Source organism: Ctenopharyngodon idella, chromosome 1 (genome assembly GCF_019924925.1).
Source record: "Ctenopharyngodon idella isolate HZGC_01 chromosome 1, HZGC01, whole genome shotgun sequence".
NCBI classification, from domain to species: domain Eukaryota; kingdom Metazoa; phylum Chordata; class Actinopteri; order Cypriniformes; family Xenocyprididae; genus Ctenopharyngodon; species Ctenopharyngodon idella.
The window spans coordinates 25,292,568-25,317,601 of record NC_067220.1 but is presented as its reverse complement, the minus strand read 5'-3'; the positions used below and the strand labels follow the sequence as shown (position 1 = coordinate 25,317,601).

At 39.0% G+C, this 25,034-nt stretch overlaps 1 protein-coding gene across 5 annotated transcripts in view; it reads left to right on the top strand.

Moving 5' to 3' along the window:
- LOC127514079 (radixin) overlaps positions 1 to 25,034 on the top strand; it is a 310,901-nt gene that overhangs the window by 99,861 nt on the left and 186,006 nt on the right. For 2 of the 5 annotated variants that reach the window (XM_051896486.1, XM_051896467.1), the window contains exon 5: positions 13,415 to 13,537. The exons of 2 other annotated variants lie outside the window; for them this stretch is intronic. In XM_051896486.1, coding sequence (XP_051752446.1) covers positions 13,415 to 13,537 — 123 coding nt within the window. Of the gene's footprint in view, positions 1 to 13,412; positions 13,538 to 25,034 lie in introns of those variants that run through there. One more of the 5 variants, XM_051896495.1, reaches the window with a different exon arrangement.

The following is a 25,034-nucleotide window of genomic DNA, read 5'->3' as shown; positions in this document are numbered from 1 at the left end:
GAGTTATTTACATTTACATTTAGTCATTTAGCAGACGCTTTTCTCCAAAGTGACTTACAAATGAGAATAGTAGAAGCAATCAAATCAACATGAGTACAACAGTATGTAAGTGCCGTGTCAAGTCACAGTTTCATCAGTAAAGTGCTCATTTTTTATTATTATACACAAATAGATGGAGAAAGAGAATAGAAATCAAAAAAAGAAAAGTAAAATATAAATAAAAAGTAAGTGCTAATATTACTGGGTCAAGTGTTGACGAAAAAGATATGTCTTTAGCAGTTTTTTGAAAATGGCTAAAGACTCAGCTGCTCGGATAGGGCGTGGTAGGTCATTCCACCTGCCAGGAACAGACCAGGAGAAGGTCCGTGAGAGTGGTTTTGTGCCTCTTTGGGATGGCACCACAAGGCACCGTTTACTTGCAGAACGCAAGCTTCTGGAGGCGCCATAAGTCTGAAGTAGTGAGTTTAGGTTTAGTGGTGCAGAGCCAGTGGTTGTTCTATAGGCAAACATTAGATCCTTGAATTAGAGCCTTGAATTGAAATATTATAAGGTGTTACCGATTTCTTTTCTTTTCTTTTCCAAATCATGCAGCCCTAGTCTGGATTGTATCTATGCTAGAAAACAGGGATGGGCAACTCCAGCCCTGCAGAGTTTAGCTTGTTCCCCAATCAAACACACCTGAAAAACCTAACAAAAAAAGCAGGGGTCTAAACAGAGATTGTATATTATAGGGAGATGAGAGGGTCTGTATCTCTTACCATTGGAGAAAGCATAACGGCTAACTTATTCACGTGCGGCACCTCTCAGCCTATTGTGTAATGGCAGTGACATCAGTACCCGTTCAAAACTCCTTCCCTGCGTACCGCCAGAGCCGGAGCGTTAGCATTAGCCGTTACGCTTTTTTGGCTAAAGGTTGCAGGCTTGCTGATATGGGACAGGTGACAGGGCTCTCCTGCTTGGCTGCACACCAAGCAGAGAACATGCAAAACCGGCAAATGTTACTACAGAGGAACAAGATGGATCAAACACATAAAACTCACTCTACATGATAATTATGCTGAGTGCTGACTATATAAAATATGAGATCATCGTTAATAACGATATAATGTTAATGATACTATGTGTATTTGTGTAAGTGTGCTCTGTGAAGAGTGTCAAAGGTTTCTATTTACAATGTGTTTTTGCAATGATGAGCATTGTAGCCAATCACAGACATACAGTGTCACATGTGAAGTTAATGGCCAATCAGATGTGTTTAAGTTGCTCTGAACCCACTTAACACAGGTGAACACACTGGAGTTCGATTTACTGGAGTTGGTTATTACGATGCTTATGATGCTTATCATGCTCAAACAGAGTTTGTTCCAGCTGCGCTCAGTCGGTGTTTATAGTCAGTGTTTTAAGTCATGTAGTGTGCGATGTCTAAAGATTCTAGTCTTTAATTTTAGAACCAGCTGTTGCCAGTCGTCCTCACAAAGATTTTATTAAACATGTTTAATATGTGCGACTGGCACTGGCGCCTATGCTGTGGAGATGCATTCCCTGTCAGATATTATTCGTCCTTCTTTTTGTAATTTTGTCAAATACATCTTTTTGATGTTTCTTTTGTATTATCTCATACGTTAACATTGCAAGTTAATTGTTTTTAAGCTATTAATTTTGCAGACGGAAAAAAGTGAAACTGCATTCTGTTAAAATTAGAATAAGCAGTGATTTCTCTCATTTTTAAAATAACACCAGTGTTGTCGGCAGGGGTTTTCTTTTTTTCTGAAAAAATTGCACTGCAAATAAGTAGTGGCAGCTCTCTGTTGACATCCATGTTTGTTTCTGTACAAGATCTTGCAGTTGATTTTGGAAGAATGTCACATCGTGACTCACCAATCGTTAAATGTGTTGAGTAGTGGACTGACTCAGTCATTAGGTTTGTGCTCCTCTCTGACTGTCAAAGACTAAAATCCATTCGATGGAAAGTGAGGAGTTCAGTCTTAGAATGTTTCAGCTAGTCATTAAGTGTGTCCCCAGCTTTAGTATCAATACTGAGGTATTAGATTCTGGTATTGTACCGAAGCCAAAATTGTGGTATCAAGCCAACCCTACCTGCCACACATGCAAACCCATAGCTCTGGCCTGGGATGCCACATGGTGCCCCTCGCCTGAGACAGGAGGTCTCTCCTCAGCGGAATGGTCCATTGACAACACCTCCTGTGGAATGCATGTCCTCCCTGCAGTTCAACCTACTCTGTATATAAACTGCTTTCATCAAGAGCAGCCGCTAATCTGCTCATAAGAATATGCTTTCCACCAGCCTCTGCGGTGCATGTGAGCGCACACCTCCCTTGTGATTGATGAATGCCACCACTGCTGTGCTGTCCGTGCGAATGAGAATTCCTGCAGGGCCAAATGAACAGCCTGTATCTCCAGGCAGTTTATATATTTAAATATATTATATTTATATTTATATTTTATATATATTAAAGCCAGTCTGCCATCAAATAAAGCTCCCCAACCACTCAGCGACCCATCTGTGGTGATCACTTTTTATTTGACCACCCTGCCCATGCTGATCCCCTTATCGTACATGGTTCTGTCGAACCAGGGTGACAGCATGTGCATTCTCCCTGCCTTCCACGCTTTCCGTGGAATGTGATCTTTCTGATAGAGCTGCATTGGCCTCATATACAGCAATCCCAAGCGGCAAACTGAGGCTGCAGCCACCATAAGTCCCAACAATCTCTGGAAAGATTTCAGGGGAATGGCTCTGCCCTCCGAAACGTGGTCAGGACATTGAAAATTGTCTGAACCCATTCTACTGATAGCCACACGATCATTGAACGGCAGTCCAAAATCATCCCGTGGGAGGGGTTTTGCTTATGGCGCGCAATAGAAATTGAGGAAAAGAGCTCTGATATTGAGTTATGTTTGATTTTGCATTTATTACAACATTCTTATGTGGCAACACAACACAAACATTTCTTTCTGCCCACTGCAACAGACAGGGGGGCTGGTGAAAGAACTCAAACTCTTTTTAGAAGCGACTTGTTCCGCAGAACAAACAATACTCCTCCTCAGCTTCTGGCCGTCCAAAAGGCCGCAAGAGCATCTCCAAAAGGGCCTTTGGGGCTTACGGGGGTGATGAGCAGCGGCTACTTGTCAGCGTCACACATGTCTGTCAAGGTGAGCCATAGATGACTCTGTAGCACGACCAGACTGCCTATGTTGTCCCCAAATCCTTGAGTGACCTTTTAGCAGTGCAAATGGTGAGGTCCGCCACCATACACATTTACGCAAGGACTCCGAGTCTGGGCCCTCTTCGTCTAGGGACTTCAGCAACCTGGTCTAGAACACAGGATGGTGAGGGTGTGCAGGATGCTAAGGGTGTGCAGGGCCAACGCAGCATGTCCTGCCGCCATGTAAGTGTTCTCCGCCGTGTGGGCTGTAGTGCGACATGGCTTAGAGGGGAGGGATGGAGTGGATTTCTATGGAGCCAGAATAGACCTATAAATCATGCAAAAAACATGATGAACACATGCGTAGCCAATTTCACATGCATGAAACCTAATTCACATGCACAAAAAACAATTCACGTGCGCAAAAAAAAAAAAAAATATATATATATATATATATATATATATATATTCACAAAAAGCAATTCACGTGTGCAAAATAAAATTAGATATTCAGAAAATACATTTCACAAATGCAAAACACAATTCATAGATATACAACTGTGCACAAAAAAGTTTAGAATGTTTAAAACTTACGAGTTTATTCTCACATTGGCGTGTGAATCACCTTGGATTTGTGTGTGTATTTCTGAGACTTCCCTGGCTGTGCTCCTCCTCCCACCTGGGTCATTTGTACTCTTTAGCCAATCAGATTGAAGCTTATCAATTGACCAATCATTATCACGTGAGGGCGTGCCTACCTGGGTGTTACATCATCAGCTGTCGACCAGTTCAAGTCATGATGCAGAGAGGTATGTGCAGTTGATCGGTTCATCTGTGTTTACTGAAGTAAACTCAGTTGAAACTTTAGTTTATTAACTTCTGTTTAGTCCGAGTGTGAACATAAACATTTATTTTAAATATTGATGGATTCTTATGTTTACTTCATAAAGAATTATTCATGTGCATACCATTCAACGTTTGGATTTTAGATTAAACTCCATAGAAAGCATAACAATGGTTTGACTGATGATAGATGTTGTATATAAATAGAGGATTATAAAAATGTTTATTTATTTATTGAGGATAGGAAAGAGCAGTCACAGCTAGGGGTATGCGATAAATCATTTTAATATAGTTAATAAATATCACACAAATAGTGCAGTTTTTCATTTTCAATGTTTCATGTTTAAAACTTCAACCACAATTCCACTGCATGGCTGGTCAGGGATGATGATAGTGTTCCAGTCAGAGTCTTCTTTTCTTTTAAAGTAGATAAATGTTTATGACCAAATGATAAATATAAGTGCAATACATCAGGTGAAAAGTTAACAAATATGTTCAAGCCAGTCATCTCTCTGTCAGGACACATCAGATTTTGGTCTGATATTTAAAGCAGTCAGCACCCAGTACGAGAGGTGCAGACAGAGGAAGAGCAGGAAGGAGGAGATTAAGTGATGGTAAAATAATTTAATAGAGTTTACTGAGTAGTCTTAGTTGCATGATGTTAATTGTGCATCTATGATCAGCATGCCTTGGTTTTAACTGCATAAAAACGTCTCAGGTTACTCATGTAACCATGGTTCCCTGAGAACAGGGAACGAGACTCTGCGTTGACCGCATATGGGGAACGTCACACGTGAACCGATGTCTGAAAGCCAAGGAATCAAACCACTCCAATCCTATTGGCCGGCGACAGCCTATGACATCATCATAGCGCAACCCGGAAGTATAAAAGGAGCGCCTAGAGAATCAGTCAGTATCTTATCATCTTGAGGGACTGTTCAGCAGGCAGCCCCGAAGCATGTTCTCAGGGAACCATGGTTACATGAGTAACCTGAGAACTCAACTCTGCGTTGACCGCATATGGGGAACGATATACCCACGCCGCCACGCCGCCAGGAGAGTGCATGCCAAAATGGCTAGACAAACATCCAGCAGTTTCGGGAGAAATGCCAGAAAGCAACTCACCCTCGGGTCACACAAAGGCTGGACCAAAACTTCCGCAGAAAGCAGGTCCCTTTAAGGGAATGTGGCCAAGGAACCGAAGGGAACCCCGGCCAGTCACTTGAAAGGGGGACATAGTCACCCCAATGCCACCAGGGAGGCCGACCTAAACTGACATAGGACAAACTCAGTCCTGGCCAACCCTGTCTAAATACAGAGTCACAACAACGCATTCTTCAGTGAAGACAGCAAGTAAGAGCAACTGCGAGAAAGGCAGTAAGCAACTCAAACCCACGCATAAAATCCGCTCAATCCTAGGATCTACTCAGCGCCTAAAATTGCACTGAGGAGGCTGTGCGCTAAGAGACCCTGAAAAGGGGAGCACAAACCAGCCTGGGGCTGATCCTCAACGGGAGGCCTCATGGAAGCCTTACCAATGATCAGCTTAGGGAGCTAAGCACTATTACAAACAACCCTAACAGGGGAGTACAAAGCTCAACCTAGCAGATAGACCATACTGTAGGCACATAATCATGGAGGCCAAAGAGGGGCCTACAACATGACAAAGTTCTACGTGAAGTAGAAACTACACAATTAGCAGATAAGACTGTAAAGTGCCCACATAACAGTCCACCTAACACAATCCAACAAGCAGTGTACTCGGTAAAAGAACCTTTTTACTCTTTAAAGCAAGAGGAATACAGCATACGCCATCATAAACTAAAGGAAGCCCAAAAACCGGGCCTACAACTTCAGTCAGTCACGTTGCCTCAGCTCGTGGCAGTGTTTGAAGCTCCAGGAAGGACAAACAACCGAACTACAAGGAGGTTAATAAGTCACCTGGGGCTCTGTCCAACCAGCAATGTACTCAGCAAAACACTTCTAACTCTCTCAGCGAGAGGAGTACACTATTACATACACCAGCATGTTCTAAAAAGGAGGTCCCAAGGGCCTACTACTTGTAAACACGCAGCGTTAGTCTAGTGGCCACTAAAGTTCTAGGAGCAAAATAGAACCAACGTATTTACGAGGTAGCTACTTAGCTCAACTAGAGCTAAAGGATAAACATAAACCATGCTCAAGGAAGTAAATGTAGAAAACCGAACCACAGTAAGGTTAATTACAAAAACACACCCTGAGAGGTCAGCCACTCAGAAACGTACTCAGTAAAAACACTTTTTGCTCTCAGAGTGAGAGGAGTACACAACCGAACTCCAACATGCTACACAGGAGGCCTAGAAGGCCTACAACTTGTAAACATGTGGCATCAGCTAGTGGCAATCATGACCACATCAGTGGTGATGGGTCATCCAAAACCCAAGCAGAACTGTGCCAACATGTAATCTGAAAGGAGGCCTAAACAGTGCCTACAACTCCAGCCACACGTGGCGCCAGCCAGTGGTTAAAGCTAAGTCTACACATTCCAACAGGCAATGTACCATAATAGGGGTACAATGAAATGCTGTCATGGTCTAAGGGAGGCCTACAAGGCCTACTACCTCAAACAGACACAAGCATAAACATGTGGCAGTGCTAAACTAAGTGAGCAAAACTCATGACCATATACCAACAACACTTGTAAACACAAGCTGCAAACTAGAAGGAGGCTAAATACATTAGAGCCTACAACTCCTACAGTTATATGCAATATAGCTGTTGTGGCAATGATCACCTAGCGGAAGCTAACAGAAAACTGAAAAAAAAGGCTCTCTACACTCAACCTGAGTGTGCAATCCAACAGGTGATGCACTCAGTGAGGCACCAAACCTTAACCGGGGAGTGCAAAAGTCACCATGCTCTTAAATAGAGGCTAACACAAGCCTACTATTCTGAGAACTGGTGCTAACCTGTGGCAGCACTAGAGTAAAGCTCACATACATGTAGGGCAAAACTAGAACTCAAAGCAGACAAAAGCTTTGCAAATGCATGCCATCCTAAAGAGGATAAATGCTCTCACCAAACAACTACAGATCTGTACTGAACCCTAGAGGACGGAAACTAAAAAGCTAGCACCGTAACTCAAACTTGAATGTTACTTCAAGGGGCTCAAGGGAAAGACAAATCATAGCATGAATTAAGTTCTAGAGAGTGGGGCCTAGCATACACTGCATAAACTTATCTACGCAAAGATAAGGGCCTACCACCTGAGAAACAGCACCAGGGAGGCTAGTAACAGCCTGCTACCTTAGCTGTTAACCTCAGTAATTGCACCTACATAAAGTAAGGGGAAATGGGCATATGGCCTAACAACTCCCTCAGGAGGAGGCCAGAACTAGGAACTATACAACCTAATAAGGGATAGAAATTACAGAGGGTGATTTATAACAATAAACACCTAACCTAGCTCTAGCCTGGGCCGCTAAGCTGTGGGCCTACAGAGCCACACACTTAGCAAAGCCTGGGCTTCACTCTAAATCTTCACAGAAAGAGGAAATAAAGTGAAGCTCAACAAGCAAATAATGACAGGCGGCCGATTAGGGCCGTCCTGGACATAAATAACTGAAGTGACGAGTGCTAAGGTGGCTAAATGGCGGCCATTTTGTGGCCTGCACAGAAATCGTTCTAGCCAGCCTAACAACTTCAGTCTGCCCAAAAAAAACCCCTAAATTTTTACGGCTACATGCTCAAAAAAACTATACAGGAAAAACAAGGTCAACATATTTAGAACATAAATATTGACCCAGCTTACCTTTCCTGCGGCTCGAAGACCGAAGACGACGACTCCTCACTCTTTCCATAAAGAAGGATGGAATCTAAGGTTCTTTAAAGCCTAAAATAACTTCTTCACCATCAAGCCAGAAGGCGGGCCTTCAGAAAAATTCATCATGGGCCCAACTATCAGCGCCTGAGCATGTTAACAGTATCCAAAAACCGCTTCTGCGTCTTGCTCCTAGGAGGAGTAGGTGCTCGAGCGGCGACGCTGGACCTCTGGCCCTGCCTCTGAGCCTCGGCTCGAGATGAGCCAGGACCTCCCGGCTGTCTGGGCCCAGATTCGGATCTGAGCGGGATGCAGGTTCTAAACGCTGCTGAGCCCGCCTTCGCCTCCCTGAACTTTCCAACCACCGCCTCGACGGAGGTAACGAAAAGTTCAGCGGGCGAAACCGGGGCATCGAGGAGAAAGCCCTTCTCTTTCTCCCCGATGTCCACCAGGTTCAGCCACAGATGTCTCTCCGTGGCCACCATTGCCGCCATCGATCTACCGATCAAAGCGGCAGTTTTTTTAGTGGCCCGGAGAGTGAGATCTGTGGTGCGGCGCAGCTCATCCACCGCTTCAGGGGACAAACCTTGCCCCTGATCCAGATCCTTCAGCAAATCAGCCTGGTACGCTTGCAGCACTGCCATCGTATGCAATGCTGCACCAGCCTGACCTGTTGGCGCGTATGCCCTGCCGTTCAAGCGTGATGTAACTTTAAGGGGCTTAGACGGCAGGAGCGGAGCTCTTAGTGTCGGTGCGCTAGATAGTTCGCAAACGTCTCGTCAATAGGGGGCATCAACACATACCCATGCTGGCTCAACCCTTCAACATCAGCGAAGTTCGCCCGCTGATGAAGATGAATGCGAGCCGAGTATGGGTTCTTCCATGCCTTCTTGATCTCAACGTGTAGATCAGGAAGGAATGGAAGGCTCACTGGAGTTACTGGGTTATGGCCGGAAAGGTACCGCTCGTCAAGTCATCCGCGTGCGATTTCTTTCCTAACACACTCCCAAGGCAGCTGCAGCCTGCCAGAAGCGCGTTCCATAACCTCCAGTAACTCAGCATACGCTGGGCAGGGAGGCCTAGAGGAAGTCGCAGGCTGGCCTGCTTCTTCATCCACCGCCATCTCCTGCTCTCTGGGGCTGGCCGCCAGAAGAGCACTCGCTCCCGGATCCGATGACGTCAAAGACAGGACGTCATCGTCATCCAGAAGCTCATCCTCGTCAGCTGCCGAGGGCTGAGAAAGATTTACATCTCTCTCAAACTCCGCAGCGAGCTCCACCTGAAAGCCCCATAATTTCAGCCGCCGCTCAGCCTCAGCACGAGCGGGGCCAGAACCACCGGGCACAGATGTTGACGCCTCTCCCCTCGAGAAGAGGGCCAGACGAGAACGGAGCGTTTTTTTTGGGAAAATGCTCACAATTAACACAGACAGCGCTCTCAAGCACTGTCCGTGCATGCTTCTCGCCCAGACAGAAAATGCATAGGTTGTGTGTATCTTCCGGTGTCAGAAACCTCAGACACGGGTCAGCACACTTCATAAAACGCTTGTCAGATATATTAGAAAAATTCCTTACCGGATTTGAAAACAATGGCAAAGACACAACAGTCCCGAAAGACGAAAAGATACTGACTGATTCTCTAGGCACTCATTTTATACTTCCAGGTTGCGCTGTGATGATGTCATAGGGTGTCGCCAGCCAATAGGATTGGAGTGGTTTGATTCCTTGGCTTTCAGACATCGGTTCACGTGTGACGTTCCCCATATGCGGTCAATGCAGAGTTGAGTTCCCTTCGAAAGGGAACTGTTGTTGTTGTTGTTGTTGTTGTTGTTTTGTTTTTTTTACCATGCAGAGTAAAATTAACAGGTAACACTTTACAATTAGGTTTCATTAGTTAACATGAACTAATAATGAACTGTACTTCTACAGCATTTATTAAACTTTGTTAATGTTGATTCCAACATTTACTAATACATTATTAAAATCAAAAGTTGTATTTGTTAACATTAGTTAATGGAATGTAAATGAACAATGAACAGCTGTATTTTTATTAACTAACATTAACAAAGATTAATAAATAATACTGTAACAAATGTATTGCTCATAGTTAATGTTAGTTAATACATAAAAAAAAAAAAAAAAAAAAAAAAAAGTTTACAAATGAAACCTTATTGTAAAGTGTTACCAATTAAAGGGATAGTTCACCCAAAAATGAAAATTCTGTCATCATTTACTCACCCTCAAGTTGTTCCAAACCTGTATACATTTTTTTTCTTCTGCTGAACATAAAGGAAGATATTTTGAAGAATATGGGAAACTGAACAATTCTGGGGCACCACTGACTTCCATAGTATTTTTTTTTTCCTTTGGTGCCCCAAAGCAGCCTGGTTACAAACGTTCTTCAAAATATCTTCCTTTATGTTCAGCAGAAGAAAGAAACACATACAGGTTTGGAACAACTTGAGGGTGAGTAAATGATGACAGAATTTTCATTTTTGGGTGAACTATCCCTTTAATGCTTCACAACATTATCCTGTGACATTAAGATGAGATGACAATACAGCACATAATTAATTAAATGAATATTGGATATATTAAGACATTAATACATAAAGTATAAAAGTATAAAGAAACAACATGAATTAAGATGTTTGTGACTGCAGATGTCAAGCCAACAGTGTTTAATCCTGATGTTTAATCCCATGGCCCAGACACAGCACACACTCGTTATGGCAACTCAATGGGCCCCGCATATGAGGCATCCTCGTAGAGACATTATCTTCTGGCATTGTCTGCTAAGCACGGATATCCACGGTGAAGACAACAGGCTTGAGTGAAGTAGAAAGATTTCAAGACAATATAGCAGCCGGCCTTCCCGCGCTTGAGCGCCATTGGCTATTGCAATAGCGTGATTCAATTGGACTTCAACATTTTGGAGAAAGGGTGTTAATGAGTCAGCTATGGACTTAATGTCGAGAGACCGATCTCGAAAGGGAAACTTTGTAAATAGAAACATTTGAAGTTCTCCAGAGCGCAAACACAAAAATGCACTGGAGGGTTTGCCAAATCTCTTTTGCCAGTATGATATTACAGCATCAACTGAGGGTGCTCTTGCTTTCATTTATGGCTGATTATATTTAAATTTGTGATCATATTTATTATTATATTTGACTGTTTGATGTTTTTTTTACCCATATTTTACTTTAACAAAAAAATTATTTAATGGGCGGACCCCCCACAGTACTGCTGCGGACCCCTGGTTGAAGACCCTTGGTCTAAAGGATTGCTTGAAAATTACAGACAGGTGTATTTGATTAGGGATGGAGCTAAATTCTGCAGGACAGTTGCCCTCCAGGACTGGAATTGCCCATCCTTGATATAGAACGTATACTTTTTTTTTTTTATTGGTCGCAGACCAAGTTCTTCAAATGTAGTACTTTGCAAGTAATAAGACAACCGACGTGGATGAAGACTATTATGGTAACTGCTATCCCTTTTGGAAACTTTGGGAATTCAGACACATTTTACAACATGTAAATTTGAACTTGTGTAGCTAGTATTTGTGTTCACATACCTATATGTATGATTTAGGTCTAAGAGAGAGTTTATACAGTAACCAGTTATTCCTCTAAGCTGTGCAGAAAGAATAAAATGCCGCGCACAGGACAGATGCAAAATGTGTGGGAAATCCATTTGACTGTAATCTACATTAAAAATAATTGCAGTGGTCTGGTCACCCACTATAGAGTTAGTTTTGCTATAGAGTTAGAACCAGTGAATGCGGTTTACAGGTTTCATAGAGAGAGAAAGATATAAGCGTGTGTGAGCGGCAGTAAGCCAAGTCCGTCGCTCTAGTAATACTTTAATATTTGCGGACCAAATAGTTCAATACGAGAGGCGACACTAAACGTAAAAACATGTAAAATAAAACGTCATCATGTTTTAAAGAATAGTGGCTTGATTAGGTGGTGGAAATAACGCGGGCGATCGGCACAGCACGGTAACAAAACTCAGAGACATTTATGATGACACACCCACCAAAGGTGTAGGGTGCAAACTCAAAATACCTCAGTTCCATATGTCAGTTTAAGTAGATTATAAAATAATTCACATGCTCACTTTTTTTGAAAATAGCTAGATCTGTTTAAATGCTTCAGTTTGTAATCATTTTATAATAATTTAATATAATATTAAAACAAATTGAGGCATTTAAACTGATATATCAGTTTAAATACTTAAATGATTTTTTTTTTTATATTATATTATATTATATTGTATTATATTATATATTGTATTGTAAGCCTAATAAATCAATAATTGATTTCACAAGGGGATTGTTTAATTGCTCCTTGCCATTAAAACTTTTTAAAACTCCTGATATAAACAATCTTGCAAATTCATTAGCAATAAACAAACATTTAATTTCAATGGTATTTTTTATATATTTATAGATGTCTTGACACCATAGCTAACAGAGTAATTTTGTCTTAACTGTCCCAATACTTACAGAGGGCACTGTGTGTATTATTTATTTCTAAACACATCTTTTAAATAAATTTAATTTCATGTGGATCCTGAAAATTATGGAAGGGTATCTTAAGAACTACTTGCAGGTACACTACTGGTCAAAAGTTTTTGAACGGTAAGATTTTTTAATGTCTCTTCTGCTCCCCAAGGCTTCATTTATTTGATCCAAAATACAGCAAAAAACAGTAATATTGTGAAATATTTTTTTACAATTTAAAATAACTTTCTATTTGAATATATTTTAAAATGCAGTTTATTTAACTTTGTTCAAAAGTTATTATAAATTGTTAAAAAAAAATTACACAATATTACAGTTTTTGCTGTATTTTTATGTAAAAAAATACAGCAAAAACAGTAATATTATGTAAGCATAATCGCTATAAACATTCATTTGTCCCATTGTCAATAAAATTGCTTAATGAGCAACTCCAGTAAGGTGGTTACACAACTGCATGTACTGTTGGCAGTGTAAGGTAATAAAGATGCTGCATGCTTAATTTATGTGTTAAATTAAAATTATTTAATTAAAAGTGTATTCTTTTTATAGGTATTTTATTAGTATTATTAGTATAGTGTTTTTTTTTTTTTTTTTTTTTTGTAGGGTAGAGTGTTTTATGTGGAATGGATATATGTACGAAATGTATGTTTGGGTGGGCTGATGTGCAGCAGTTCTCTCGTCCAAGACAAATTTCTCCTAAGGGAGACAATAAATGGTACCTTGACCTTGATTTTGGATCAAATAAATGAAGCCTTGGTGAGCAGAAGAGACTTCTTTTAAAAACATTAAAAAATCTTAACGTTCAAAAACTTTTGACCGGTAGTGTATGTTTATTATTCAAAAAAGGCCATAAAATAGTACTTCTCATGCAAAGCAAGATTTACCATAAACAGAGACCTCAACCGTATGGTAGAGTTTTATATCTTTTTAGATAAAAAGAAATTTTCACCAAAAATTGCTTGACGTCATTTTTTATGTGTCCAATAATAAGAATTTTAAGAAAAAAAATGTATTTTTTTAATTGGCTCTTTTAGGGTTGAAAGTTAAAGGGTTAATGTGTTTCTGTGAAAACTGTTGGCAGGTAACTCAACAGGATGTTAGAAAGGAAAACCCTCTGCAGTTCAAGTTCCGGGCAAAGTTTTTTCCAGAAGATGTTTCTGAAGAGCTAATCCAAGAGATCACACAACGTCTCTTTTTCCTACAGGTACTGGGGAACTTAGTCTAAGATGGTCTGCATGCAAGGTATTGCCATCAATTGCATTTAGAGTCCTGGGGGCATATTACAGAAAGACTTTAGAATTTTATCTTATATTTTTGGTAACCATGGCAGTTTCAGTTAGAACACTTATTTAGGACAAAAGCTATTACAGAGTGACTTTTCTTAAGTGCACTATCTTATCTTAACTACGGATAGGAAAGGGGTATTACAGACGCATCCTAACTCGACAAAAAATCCTAAAAAACTGTCTTAACTTCAAGACAACCCCACTGGTGTCCTAACTTCAAAATTATTTGAAAGCCAACTGTAAAAATCACATAACAATAGCCGTCTGAGAATGGCGTCACATTTATTAATGATGCAAGATGAAGAACAGTGATGTTTAGTGGTGGAAAGTCTTTTTGAACACCCAAATGATGTGCTGAACTTTGACGATAAAACACTGATAAATAATTACAGACTCCCATGAAATATAGTGATAGGCTTACCAACCTTATCAAAACTTCTCTTTCTGCAGCACTTAATTAAAAGCACAAATGTTTTGTTTCTCCATTTTAATCTGTCAGATCTTAATTTAAGACTTAAAATAGAAAGTTTCTGTAATATGCCCCCTGGTCAGAATTATTGGGACCCTTGGTAAACATGAGAAAAGAAGGATGTGAAAATAAATCTGCATTGTTTTTTGAAAATGTCCAGCCATGATTTCCTGAGTATAAATATGAGGCAACACAAAGGCCAAATTCCCTTAATAATACATCACAATGGGTAAAACCAATGAATATAGTTCTAGTACAAGTTCAGTTTCAAGCACTTTATTGTTATTGTGTAGCACAACGAAACTACTCTTGTGACAACTAGGGCTGAGTATCGATAAAGATGTCCCGATTCCATTCGATTCCGATTCACAAGATCTCAATTTGAGTCGATTCGAGATTCGATTCAATAAATTAAATGATTCAATTTCCATTGGCCCCACCACAAAAAAATAAAAATAATAATAATAATAATAAATGAATAAAATAGTTATTGTTTTTGTTTTTGACCCATGCATCCTTATATTGTAATAAATAAGGTTATGGCACCAAAATTTTAGATACCAGTGAAATTTTTATTAAATATTTTTATTAAACATGGACCTTTATTTTCATTAAAATTTCAAGGATGCATTAAATTAATCAAAAGTGACAGTAAAGACATTCATAATGTTACAAAAGATTCTATTTCTACGGAACCCCTAAAGGGACATGGTGGTGGAAAAAATTTGGGATTGGAGGATCAAATATTTTTCAAAGCTTTTGCCTTCCCCTGAGAAACTTTGCGTTCCCTTGCAAAACTTTTGTGTTCTCTCCCAAAGCTATTTTGCGTTCTCACGCAAAACTGGTTATGAGATCTGACAAACACTTAGGGCCCTATTTTAATGATCTAAACATATGGTCCAAAGCACACGGCGCAAGTGCCCTTAGGGTGTGTCCAAATCCACTTTTGCTAGTTTAAGGACGGGAAAAATGACAGGTGTGTTTTGGGCGTAACGTGCAATAAACCAATCAGAGTCTCATCTCCCATTCCCTTTAAAAGCCAATTGCGCTCGCACCATGGCGGATTCGCTATTTACATGGCGGAATTTGCAAGTGGAAAAACTGTCTAGTGAGGAAACGGATCTGCTTGTGCGCGAGGTTAAAGCGTTTGAGCAGACCATCGACGGGAAAAGCCAGATTCCAGCAAAGCATTTTTATCTTTATGCACATAATAATAATCTTTTACATTTTAATCCTTTTATTTTTAGTATTTGGCATGTTTGTATGCTACTGTGCATTCCTGTGTGTAATAAGCAAAGTGTACGCACGTTGTGCACCCGCATATTACTAACGCGCTCTTCAAATAACAAAAACAATATTGTGCCATCGACTTTAGACCAGATTTCAGTTGGTAAATGGCGCAGTCTATTTCAGTTTACAATACGTCTACAATACGCCTGAACACACCTCGTTTTCAGACCAGCACATCCATGGGCGCACAAATGGGCGCGAGTGCATTTGCTATCTCAACAACGTGGCGCAGGATGTGAAAATGATAATTGCGTTAAGCTGAAACTAGCAAAAAACACTTGCATCGCACCTGCTGCCGCATTGTGCTGAGTGTATGATAGGGCCCTTACTGTTTAACTCCCCACTGACAGTCGTTCAGACAGCTCACGTTCACAATGGAATGGACTTAAATAAGAAATGCTTTTGTAAATAGTAATCACTTTTCTTCCAAAATTCTGAAAACAAAACATTAGACAACAAAACAAAATAACATGTAACTTACTTGAGGTTCTGTCAAAATGTTCTATTTAATGTTATAAATTAGTCTTTTTATGAATATCTAAAATGTTATAAGTATATATTTTAAAAAAGAATATTCATTTAAATTAATTTATGTTAAAGAAATGAATTGTTGAAATTAATGAATCAAATACATTTTAACAGTTTCTGATCCCCACCTACTGGTGTAATAATGTAATAGATACAATCTTTATTTGAAGCGTGCATTAGTTTCAAAGGTCATTTGCGGCTGCCACAACATCTGTGGTTGTATCCGAACTATAAAATTTTATCCCAATACTTTCGTTACTATTTGATTTTTGCAACACAGAAATAACAATACTGTGAGGTTGAAAACATTGGGTTTTAAGCTGTTTCAGACATAGCCTGCTGCGCTCTCTGGATCAGAGGCAGCGCAAAAGTTTAAATATTCCTGTTTGATCATAAATTATCATAAATAACAATCTCATTCCTAAATTACAGTGATTCCACTTTGCCTAACCTAAGGCAGAGTGGAATCACTGTAATTTAGGAATTAGATTGCATATGAGTTTGAATTGAGATCGCAATCTTGTAATGATTAATTGTGCATACAAATAGGTAATTATTTAATAATAATTTTTGCATGTCATATTTGTACCAGACCTCAAAAGTATGAACCTTTGAACCGATGAACCTGATATGCACAAGATGCACTAATCGCTGTTTGGACATTCATTGGGAGTGTTTTTATCCAGCATTTATTTCCAGTTCTGATTTTATTTATTGATTTATTTTTATTAATTTATTTTTTCTTCATTAAAAAACCCACTTTATATTAGATATATTTAATGGCACTCTCCTCTATTACAGTGAATATACAGTTATTCACCCCGAATAATGATCTAACCCTGATCTTAATAGTTCTGTCTTAAATCAGAATAAATATATATATATATATATAATAATGTGTGTGTGTGTGTGTAATGTTCATGTGGTCCCTACGCCGTATGGTTTATGTACTCGTTTTGAAACATATTTCAAAACGAGTACTGTCGTATTTATTACTCCCTTCAGTTACTAACCGATTCTGTATAAACTCATCCCCAACTAACTCTGATCAATAAAACAGCTCTTACCTTCAGATGGACGGGATGGATGTAAATACCAGTTGATTAATAATTCCTAAGGGAGGACCGACCACACTCAGCTTGGATTCGAATGAACTTGAAGCTCGAAGGAATTAACAATTTTATATATATATATATATATATATATATACATACAGGTGCTGGTCATATAATTAGAATATCATGAAAAAGTTCATTTTTTTATTGTAAATTATTTTTAAAAATGAAACTTTCATATATTCTAGATTCCCTACATGTAAAGTAAAACATTTCAAAAGTTTTTTTTTTTAATTTTGATGATTAGAGCGTACAGCTCATGAAAGTCCAAAATCCAGTATCTCAAAATATTAGAATATTTCCTAAGATCAATCAAAAAATGGATTTGCTAAACAGAAAAGTTCAAGTTCTTTAAAGTATGTTCATTTGTGCACTCAATACTTGGTCGGCAGCACATATTACAGCAAATGACTTGCTCCTAGCACAAATTACTGCATCAGTGAAGTGTGGCATGGAAGTGATCAGCCTGTGGCACTGCTGAGGCACTATTGAGCCTTCAGATCATCTGTATATTGTTGGATCGACTGTTTCTCATCTTTCTCTTGAAAATATCCCATAGATTCAGGTCAGGCATGTTGGCTGGCCAATAAAGCACAGTAATATCATGGTCAGCAAACCACTTGGAAGTGGTTTTTGCACTGTGGGCAGGTGCTAAAGTCCTGCTGGAAAAGGAAATCAGCATCTCCATAAAGCTTGTCAGCAGATGGAAGTATAAAGTGCTCCAAAATCTCCTGGAAGATGGCTGCATTGACTTTGCACTTGATAAAACACAATGGACCAACACCAGCAGACATCACGGCCCCCCCAAATCATTACTGACTTCAGAAACTTCACACTAGACTTCAAGCAGCTTGGATTCTGTGCCTCTCCAGTCTTCCTTCAGACTCGGGGACCATGATTTCAACATGAAATGCAAAATTTACTTTTATCTGAAAAGAGGACTTTCGACCACTGTTCACTGTCCAGTTCTTTTTCTCCTTAGCCCAGGTAAGATGCTTCTGACATTGTTTCTGTTTCAGAAGTGGCTTGGTAGTCCTTTTCCTGAAGATGTCTGAGTGTGGTGACTCTTGATGCGTTGACTCCGGCTTCATTCTACTCATTGTGAAGCTCTCCCAAGTGTTTGAATCGGCTTTACTTGACAGTATTCTCAAGCTTGCAGTCATACCTGTTGCTTGTGCACCTTTGCCTACCCAATTTCTTCCTTCCAGTCAACTTTGCATTTAATATGCTTTGATATTTCACTCTGTAAACAGCCACCCCATTCAGTAATGACCTTCTGTGACTTATTCTCTTTGTGGAGGGTGTCAATGATTGTCTCCTGGACCATTGCCAATTCAGCAGTCTTCCCCATTAGTGTGGTTTCAAAGAACAAGAGATACCCGGAATTTATACTGTAGGGATGGTCATTTAATGAAACTCAAATGTAAATATTCTAATATTTTGAGATACTGGATTTTGGACTTTCATTAGCTGTACGCTCTAATCAACAAATTTAAAAAAAAAAAAAAAACTTTTGAAATGTTTTACTTTACATGTAGGGAATCTAGAATATATGAAAGTTTCATTTTTTAAAATAAATTACAATAAAAAAATGAACTTTTTCATGATATTCTAATTATATGACCAGCACCTGTGTGTGTGTGTGTGTGTATATATATATATATATATATATATATATATATATATATATATATATATATATATATATATAATATATATTCAGGTTTCAGATAATAGGTTTATGAAAAATAATTAACTCTGAGACATGTTAAAGAGATAAAAATTACCAAGTATAATGGTATCTGTTTAATAACTAAATTCAGAATAAAAAATCTTAACAAACATAAGGAGGAGTCTTCACCAGGTTTTGGCCCCCTTCTGTTACAAGCTGTTCATTATATATCAAGCAGAGATTACTTTGTACTTCCTTCATGTAGGCATGTCCTTATTTGGTACATAACAACAAAAGGTTCATGTTAAAACTTAAACTATAGTAAACACACACATATAATGCCCCCTTTTGGGTTTCCTGATAACCTTTAAACTATGTAGCAAGTTCAAGCTGTGAAGCGTAAGATATATCTTTCGGTTGGCAATAACCGTTTGCGGTTTTTATACCTCTTCATTTGCGAAGCAAATAATATATATGTGGCACTGCCGGTGCAACGCGCAAGATTGCTGAAAACAGATAACCTTTAAACTAGTAAACTTCTGACTTTTGATCTACATTTAACAAACACATCTGCTGACCCAGTTTTTCCAGAACTCAACAGAAAGTCAGTCAGTCATTCAACTTCCTCTGTGAGCTGGTCTACTACAGAAGCAAAAGATTTCAAAGCAAAAGATTGTTTTATAAGCAAAGTCATTTTCAAATTAATTCTCTGTTGTTTTCTAAGCAGACGAATAATTTCTTTGGCCCTTGGATCTACCTTTTGTTGTCCCAGAGCTCTTCGCCGACCTCACCGCTTTCTTCTCGGCCTTCCTGAAGATCTTGGTCTGCTGTCATTGTATCCCTTGTTGAATCAAAGCACTCATCAATTCTAAGCTCTTTAGGTCTGCTTATGGAACTGTCAGCAGAACACACTTGTGAAACTAAATTTAATCTAAGGTCTTTTGGTCTGTTTGGTGGTCTGTCAGCAGAGCACACTTTATTTGAATTTGGGCTATCAGGATTTTGATCCAGATACACAACACCCTCTCCTGTGCTACTGTTGGCTGACCCCCTTGTGTATAATTCTGTGACAGGTAATCTATCCTCCCAGCAGTCAATGATCATTGTACCCTTTTTATCACTCTTATATCTCCATTCAACATAAACATCAAATACATTGTGATTGTTTCTCATCAAAGTTACTTCATAATATTGTCTCATTCCCCAATAATTTGGATCTGAATTTCTAGGAATTTTGTGTAAAAAGCAATCTTCTGTCCCATCCCTCTTCCACATAGTGCTCCAGGATGCCAAGCGAGAACCAGACCCGTTCGATTGTTCCCGGCGAAGCGTTAGCTATATGCAGGAACTGTCCCAGGGTCAATTTTGCCACTTGGCTGCTGGATCACTACTGGAGCCATCTGTAGTAGACAAAAGAGTCATGAAAAATTGCTAATCCAAAAATCCCAGTATTATCCATCATTTTAGTTCATATTAACTGCACACCATTCCAAACATCATATTGTCATTCAATTAATAGTTCAATTATTTGGAACACACAAGTTTTCGTCCTAGTACATGGATCTGGTCTTATAAATGATCTGCCTGCTATACATTGTTTTATAAACCACGGTATTTGGTAAGCTCCGTTGTTCAGTTCAAGGGCTCTTTCTGTGAACCCAGCCACCCGTAATTCTTCTAGGCAGTCTACACTACTTCTGGTACTCATTAATAATGCAAAATTCCATAAAGATACATCCTTATTAAACATATTTCTTATAACATTATTTGGGTTATTCATACATTGTCCACATCACCTTTGTCCATCAGCCAATTCAAAATAAACCCTCTTTACAGATTCTTCGCACCCAAAACATAAGTATCTGGTCTTAAATCTTTGGTGCTACACTCATTCTTCTCTCGCACATCCTATACACGCCCAACGCATTCTTCACTGTTAATACTCTCAACACTCCCATCAGTTGTACAAGATTGTCAATTCTGTTCATTTTCCAGTTCGGCAATCTTGGATAGCAGCATCTGAAATTTAGGCAGAGATGGAGTCAGAACTCGCTATAGCTAGGTTGTTCCAACAATCTCTGCAACACTTAACGGTCTTTTTCACTTTGTCCCATCTATGCATTAGTATTATGATCCCCATTAATAAAATGTTTTCATCCTCTAGGAAAATTCCCAAAGTGAAAACACTTAAACTCAGTGTTCCAATGATTAACCATAACCTGGCATATTTGCCATGCCTAATTATCAGTAAGATTGTTAAATACATGGTTGTACATATGATTATTGAAATTTCACACATAATAGTAAACTTATTCATATTAATCAGCTTCAGTATTACATCAGTGAACAATTTACATAAACTGGTTATAAATAGGGCTATAATTCCTCTAGTTTCAAATATCTTTCCCCAGCCCTCAGAACAAACCATACGTCCACAAACAAAAATCATTTTACTTAATTTTCCCATCAGTAAAATTTTAACAATTTGGAGCGTGCTTATTGCGCAGTGCCACCAGAGATTTTTGTTAAATGTATTAAGAAGCATCCATAAAAAGTAAACTCAACATTAGTTGAGTTAAAATTCCAGTTGGATGCCATTCTATTGCTTTCAATTTGGATCTCTGTTGGTCTTACCAGGAACAATTACAATATCAGCTCTGGAGTCAAATGTTGCCTCTCAGTTACCCCCTGTTGTTCTTGTATAAGCAAGATTGGTTTGTGGCTAACCTAGATTCTCACTTTAACCTATATCTAAGCTGCTCCTCCTATTCTCTTAACGTATACGAGTTGTGGTTTTACAACAAAGGCGATGCTTTTCTTCCTTTTAAGGCATTTTTGCCCTCTGCTCTGAAAATCTAAAAGTTGTTCCAAAACTTTTAATTCATTTGCTGTTTTAGTCGGTTTAGAACATATCCGGTGACCTGCGGACGCACACAAGCATTTAATCATAACAAATAATAAAGCTATCCCAGCTATTATTAAACATCCATACAATGCATGCCAGCCCATATTAATAAAAAAAAAGTTTATTATTCCACCAAATAAATCGTTAGTCTCGAAGTTGACCACGGCATTAGTAGCTGTTTTTACTCCATCTATACCTGTCTTAATAAATTCTCCTGGTTCTTGGTACCAATATCGCGGCCTGCCGATATAAAGTCCTTCTATTTGTCTGCTGGTGCTACAGGTAGTATTTCTCATCCAATCTAACCCTAAATAATAATTTCTATCCATTGCTTTGCACCAATCCTCTTTCCAATCTCTCCTCCCAGTCAAGTCACTTACATCATCCAAAGCTAGTGCATCTAGATTTGTTAATATGGCCTTATATTTACTATAGACCACATTATATCTAATTAGGCTATTTTCGGCAATTCTAGCTGGCGCATGAAAAACTTCCCAATCTCTACTTCTGTCTAATTCTCTTATCACACCACCCGTGCCAAAGGTCATCTTGAACCTATTTGTTTCTCTATCTTTAGAAAATGTCCAGGGTAATGGTAATATACCATACATCCAGTAACACAAAACTGTGGACATCTGATTAATAGTTATAGAATCTTGTCCGTCTGAGCAACGCTTTATTAGTTCTCCACATTCTTGACCTGGCAGACCATAAATCACTCAATTTATTTATTTATTTATTTATTTATTTATTTTTATTTTTTTTTCGTCCGATTTCCCTAATCAATGTAGACATTAAAATCATAGCCAAAGCACTAGCACATAGAATAGAAAAAGTCACACCATTTATAATCCATCCAGATCAAACCGGTTTCATCAAAGGTAGACTTTCATCCAACAACACACGCAGACTTTTTAACTTAATGCATTATTCATCAACTCAGAAAACCAAAACCATCATAGTTACTCTCGATGCAGAAAAAGCTTTTGATAGGGTCAATTGGAAATTCCTGTTTTCCACATTAGAGAGGTTTGGTTTTGGGGAGTCATTCATTAATTGGATCAAAATTCTGTATACATCACCTTCAGCCACTGTCATCACCAATGGACTAACATCACATATCTTCACACTGCAACGGGGGACTAGACAAGGATGCCCACTCTCCCCTTCATTATTCACCATTTTCATTGAGCCATTAGCAGCAGCTATCCGTCAAAACAGCTACATTAAAGGAATTCAAACACTAAACATGCACCACAAAATTAGTCTTTACGCTGACGATATATTACTATATTTACAAGACCCACCATCATCATTACAAGAAACTATTAAACTCATTGATTCATTCTCTAATATCTCTGAATACTCGATCAACTGGAGTAAATCTGCCATACTCTCATTACATTCCAACAGCTTGGATGTGACATCCCAGACACCACCTATTCCTTTGTGCACCAACTATATCACATACTTAGGTATTAATGTTTCCCCCAGGCTGTCAGAGCTATTTGGACTCAACTTTACTCCATTACTTAAAACAATAAATGATGACCTTCATCGCTGGATGAATTTACCACTATCCATTATGGGCAGAATATCAGTAATTAAAATGACTATACTCCCTAAATTAAACTATTTATTTACAATGACTCCAGCACTACCCACCCTCACCTGGTTTAAATCACTAGATTCAATCGTCACTAAATTCTATTGGAAAAATAAGACCCCAAGAATTAAATTAACTACACTACAGAAACCAAAAACACAAGGAGGACTGGAAGCACCACATTTCTACCACTACTTTTTGGCCAATCAGCTCCAAAATATATACAAATGGATTCACCCAAACCCATCAGAAAGCACATGGCAAGATGTTGAACAGTCAATTTGTAAAGACATTAACATTTCAGAATTACCTTTCTATAATCAGACAATCAAAAAGCATCACTGTTTTAAAACACCGACAATAGCCGCAGCTCTGACAGCCTGGTGGAAATTTCATCAAATCACGAACACCCCTCTTGCACCATCTAAATACACCCCAATCTGGAATAACCCAGATTTTATGGTTAACAAGAAGCCACTCAACTTACGCACATGGGTAGATAAGGGCATCACACAACTTCAACACATCCTGCTTAATAACAATTGGCACCATTTTCCCACTTGGTCCAGAAATACGGCATTGGGAGTAATTGTTTTTTGGAATATTTACAAATCAAATCATCTATTCAATCAAAAATCGACACTCAGACAATTAATCTAGATCTTCCCCCTCCAATCTCAGAGCTAATTAATATAACCTCCCCAAAAAAACTACTCTCCAAAATATATAAAATAATATCCAAATCAGACAATACATTAAGCCTACCCAATGCAAAATGGGAATCAGACTTATCCATTGCTCCCAATGCCGCTTTCTGGACACAAATCTGTAAAAATATCTACTTCATGACAAAAAACTCCAACTTACAACTTATACAGTATAAAGTACTTCATAGATTTCACCTAACTGGACGGAAATTATTTAAAATGGGTTTTTCTTCAGAAACATGCTCACATTGCACACAAAACACTCCAGACACCTATTTACACGCTATTTGGGATTGCACCTCAGTTAAAAAATTCTGGGAAAACGTTACTGACTCACTATCCAACCTTATGGGATGTCACATCCCGCTGTCTCCCTCCCTCTGTATATTAGGTGACATATCCATAATCAATTTAAACAGTACAAACAGTCAATTACTCCTAGTGGCTCTAACTATCGCCAAGAAAACTATCCTCATGAACTGGAAATCAAGGAACACCATACACATTACAACTTGGAAAAATTTACTAATAGAGTACATCTCCATGGAAAACTTGTCTACCTCCACTCAAAATAATACATCAGAATTACACCCTTCTTGGTCATCTCTCTTTAACTTCCTACAGTCATGAATCCACTGACCTTCTTTATCTGAAGCCATCCTCAATGGTACACCATCAATATTCACACATGATTGGGGGGAGGGGGGTCAGGAAGAGGTAGCAACACCGACTAATATCAAATATAAATAAAATACTTATAAGATTACATTTAAATCTCTCTCTCTCTCCTCTCTCTCTTTTTTTTTTTTTTTTGCTGTTTCTGGACCCTGGTTGGCTGTGGCATACTAGTCCCTGACATGTGCAGTTTTGATTAGGTGTGGGTGGGTGTGATGTGGGACCGGGGGCCTTGGGCTTTCGCCCTCCAGCTTGTACTTTCACCTGGGATTTCTTGTCTCTGGCTGGCTCAGCACTTGTCTCGCTGTTTTAATGCTTCACATATTAGATGAGGTGCACACACACATTCATTTGGAACATAAAATAAGTTTAAAGCAAAAAAAAAAAAAAAAAAAAAAAAATGCACACACATAGGGTAAGTGGCGTGGGCGTGGCGGCCTGGGCTTTG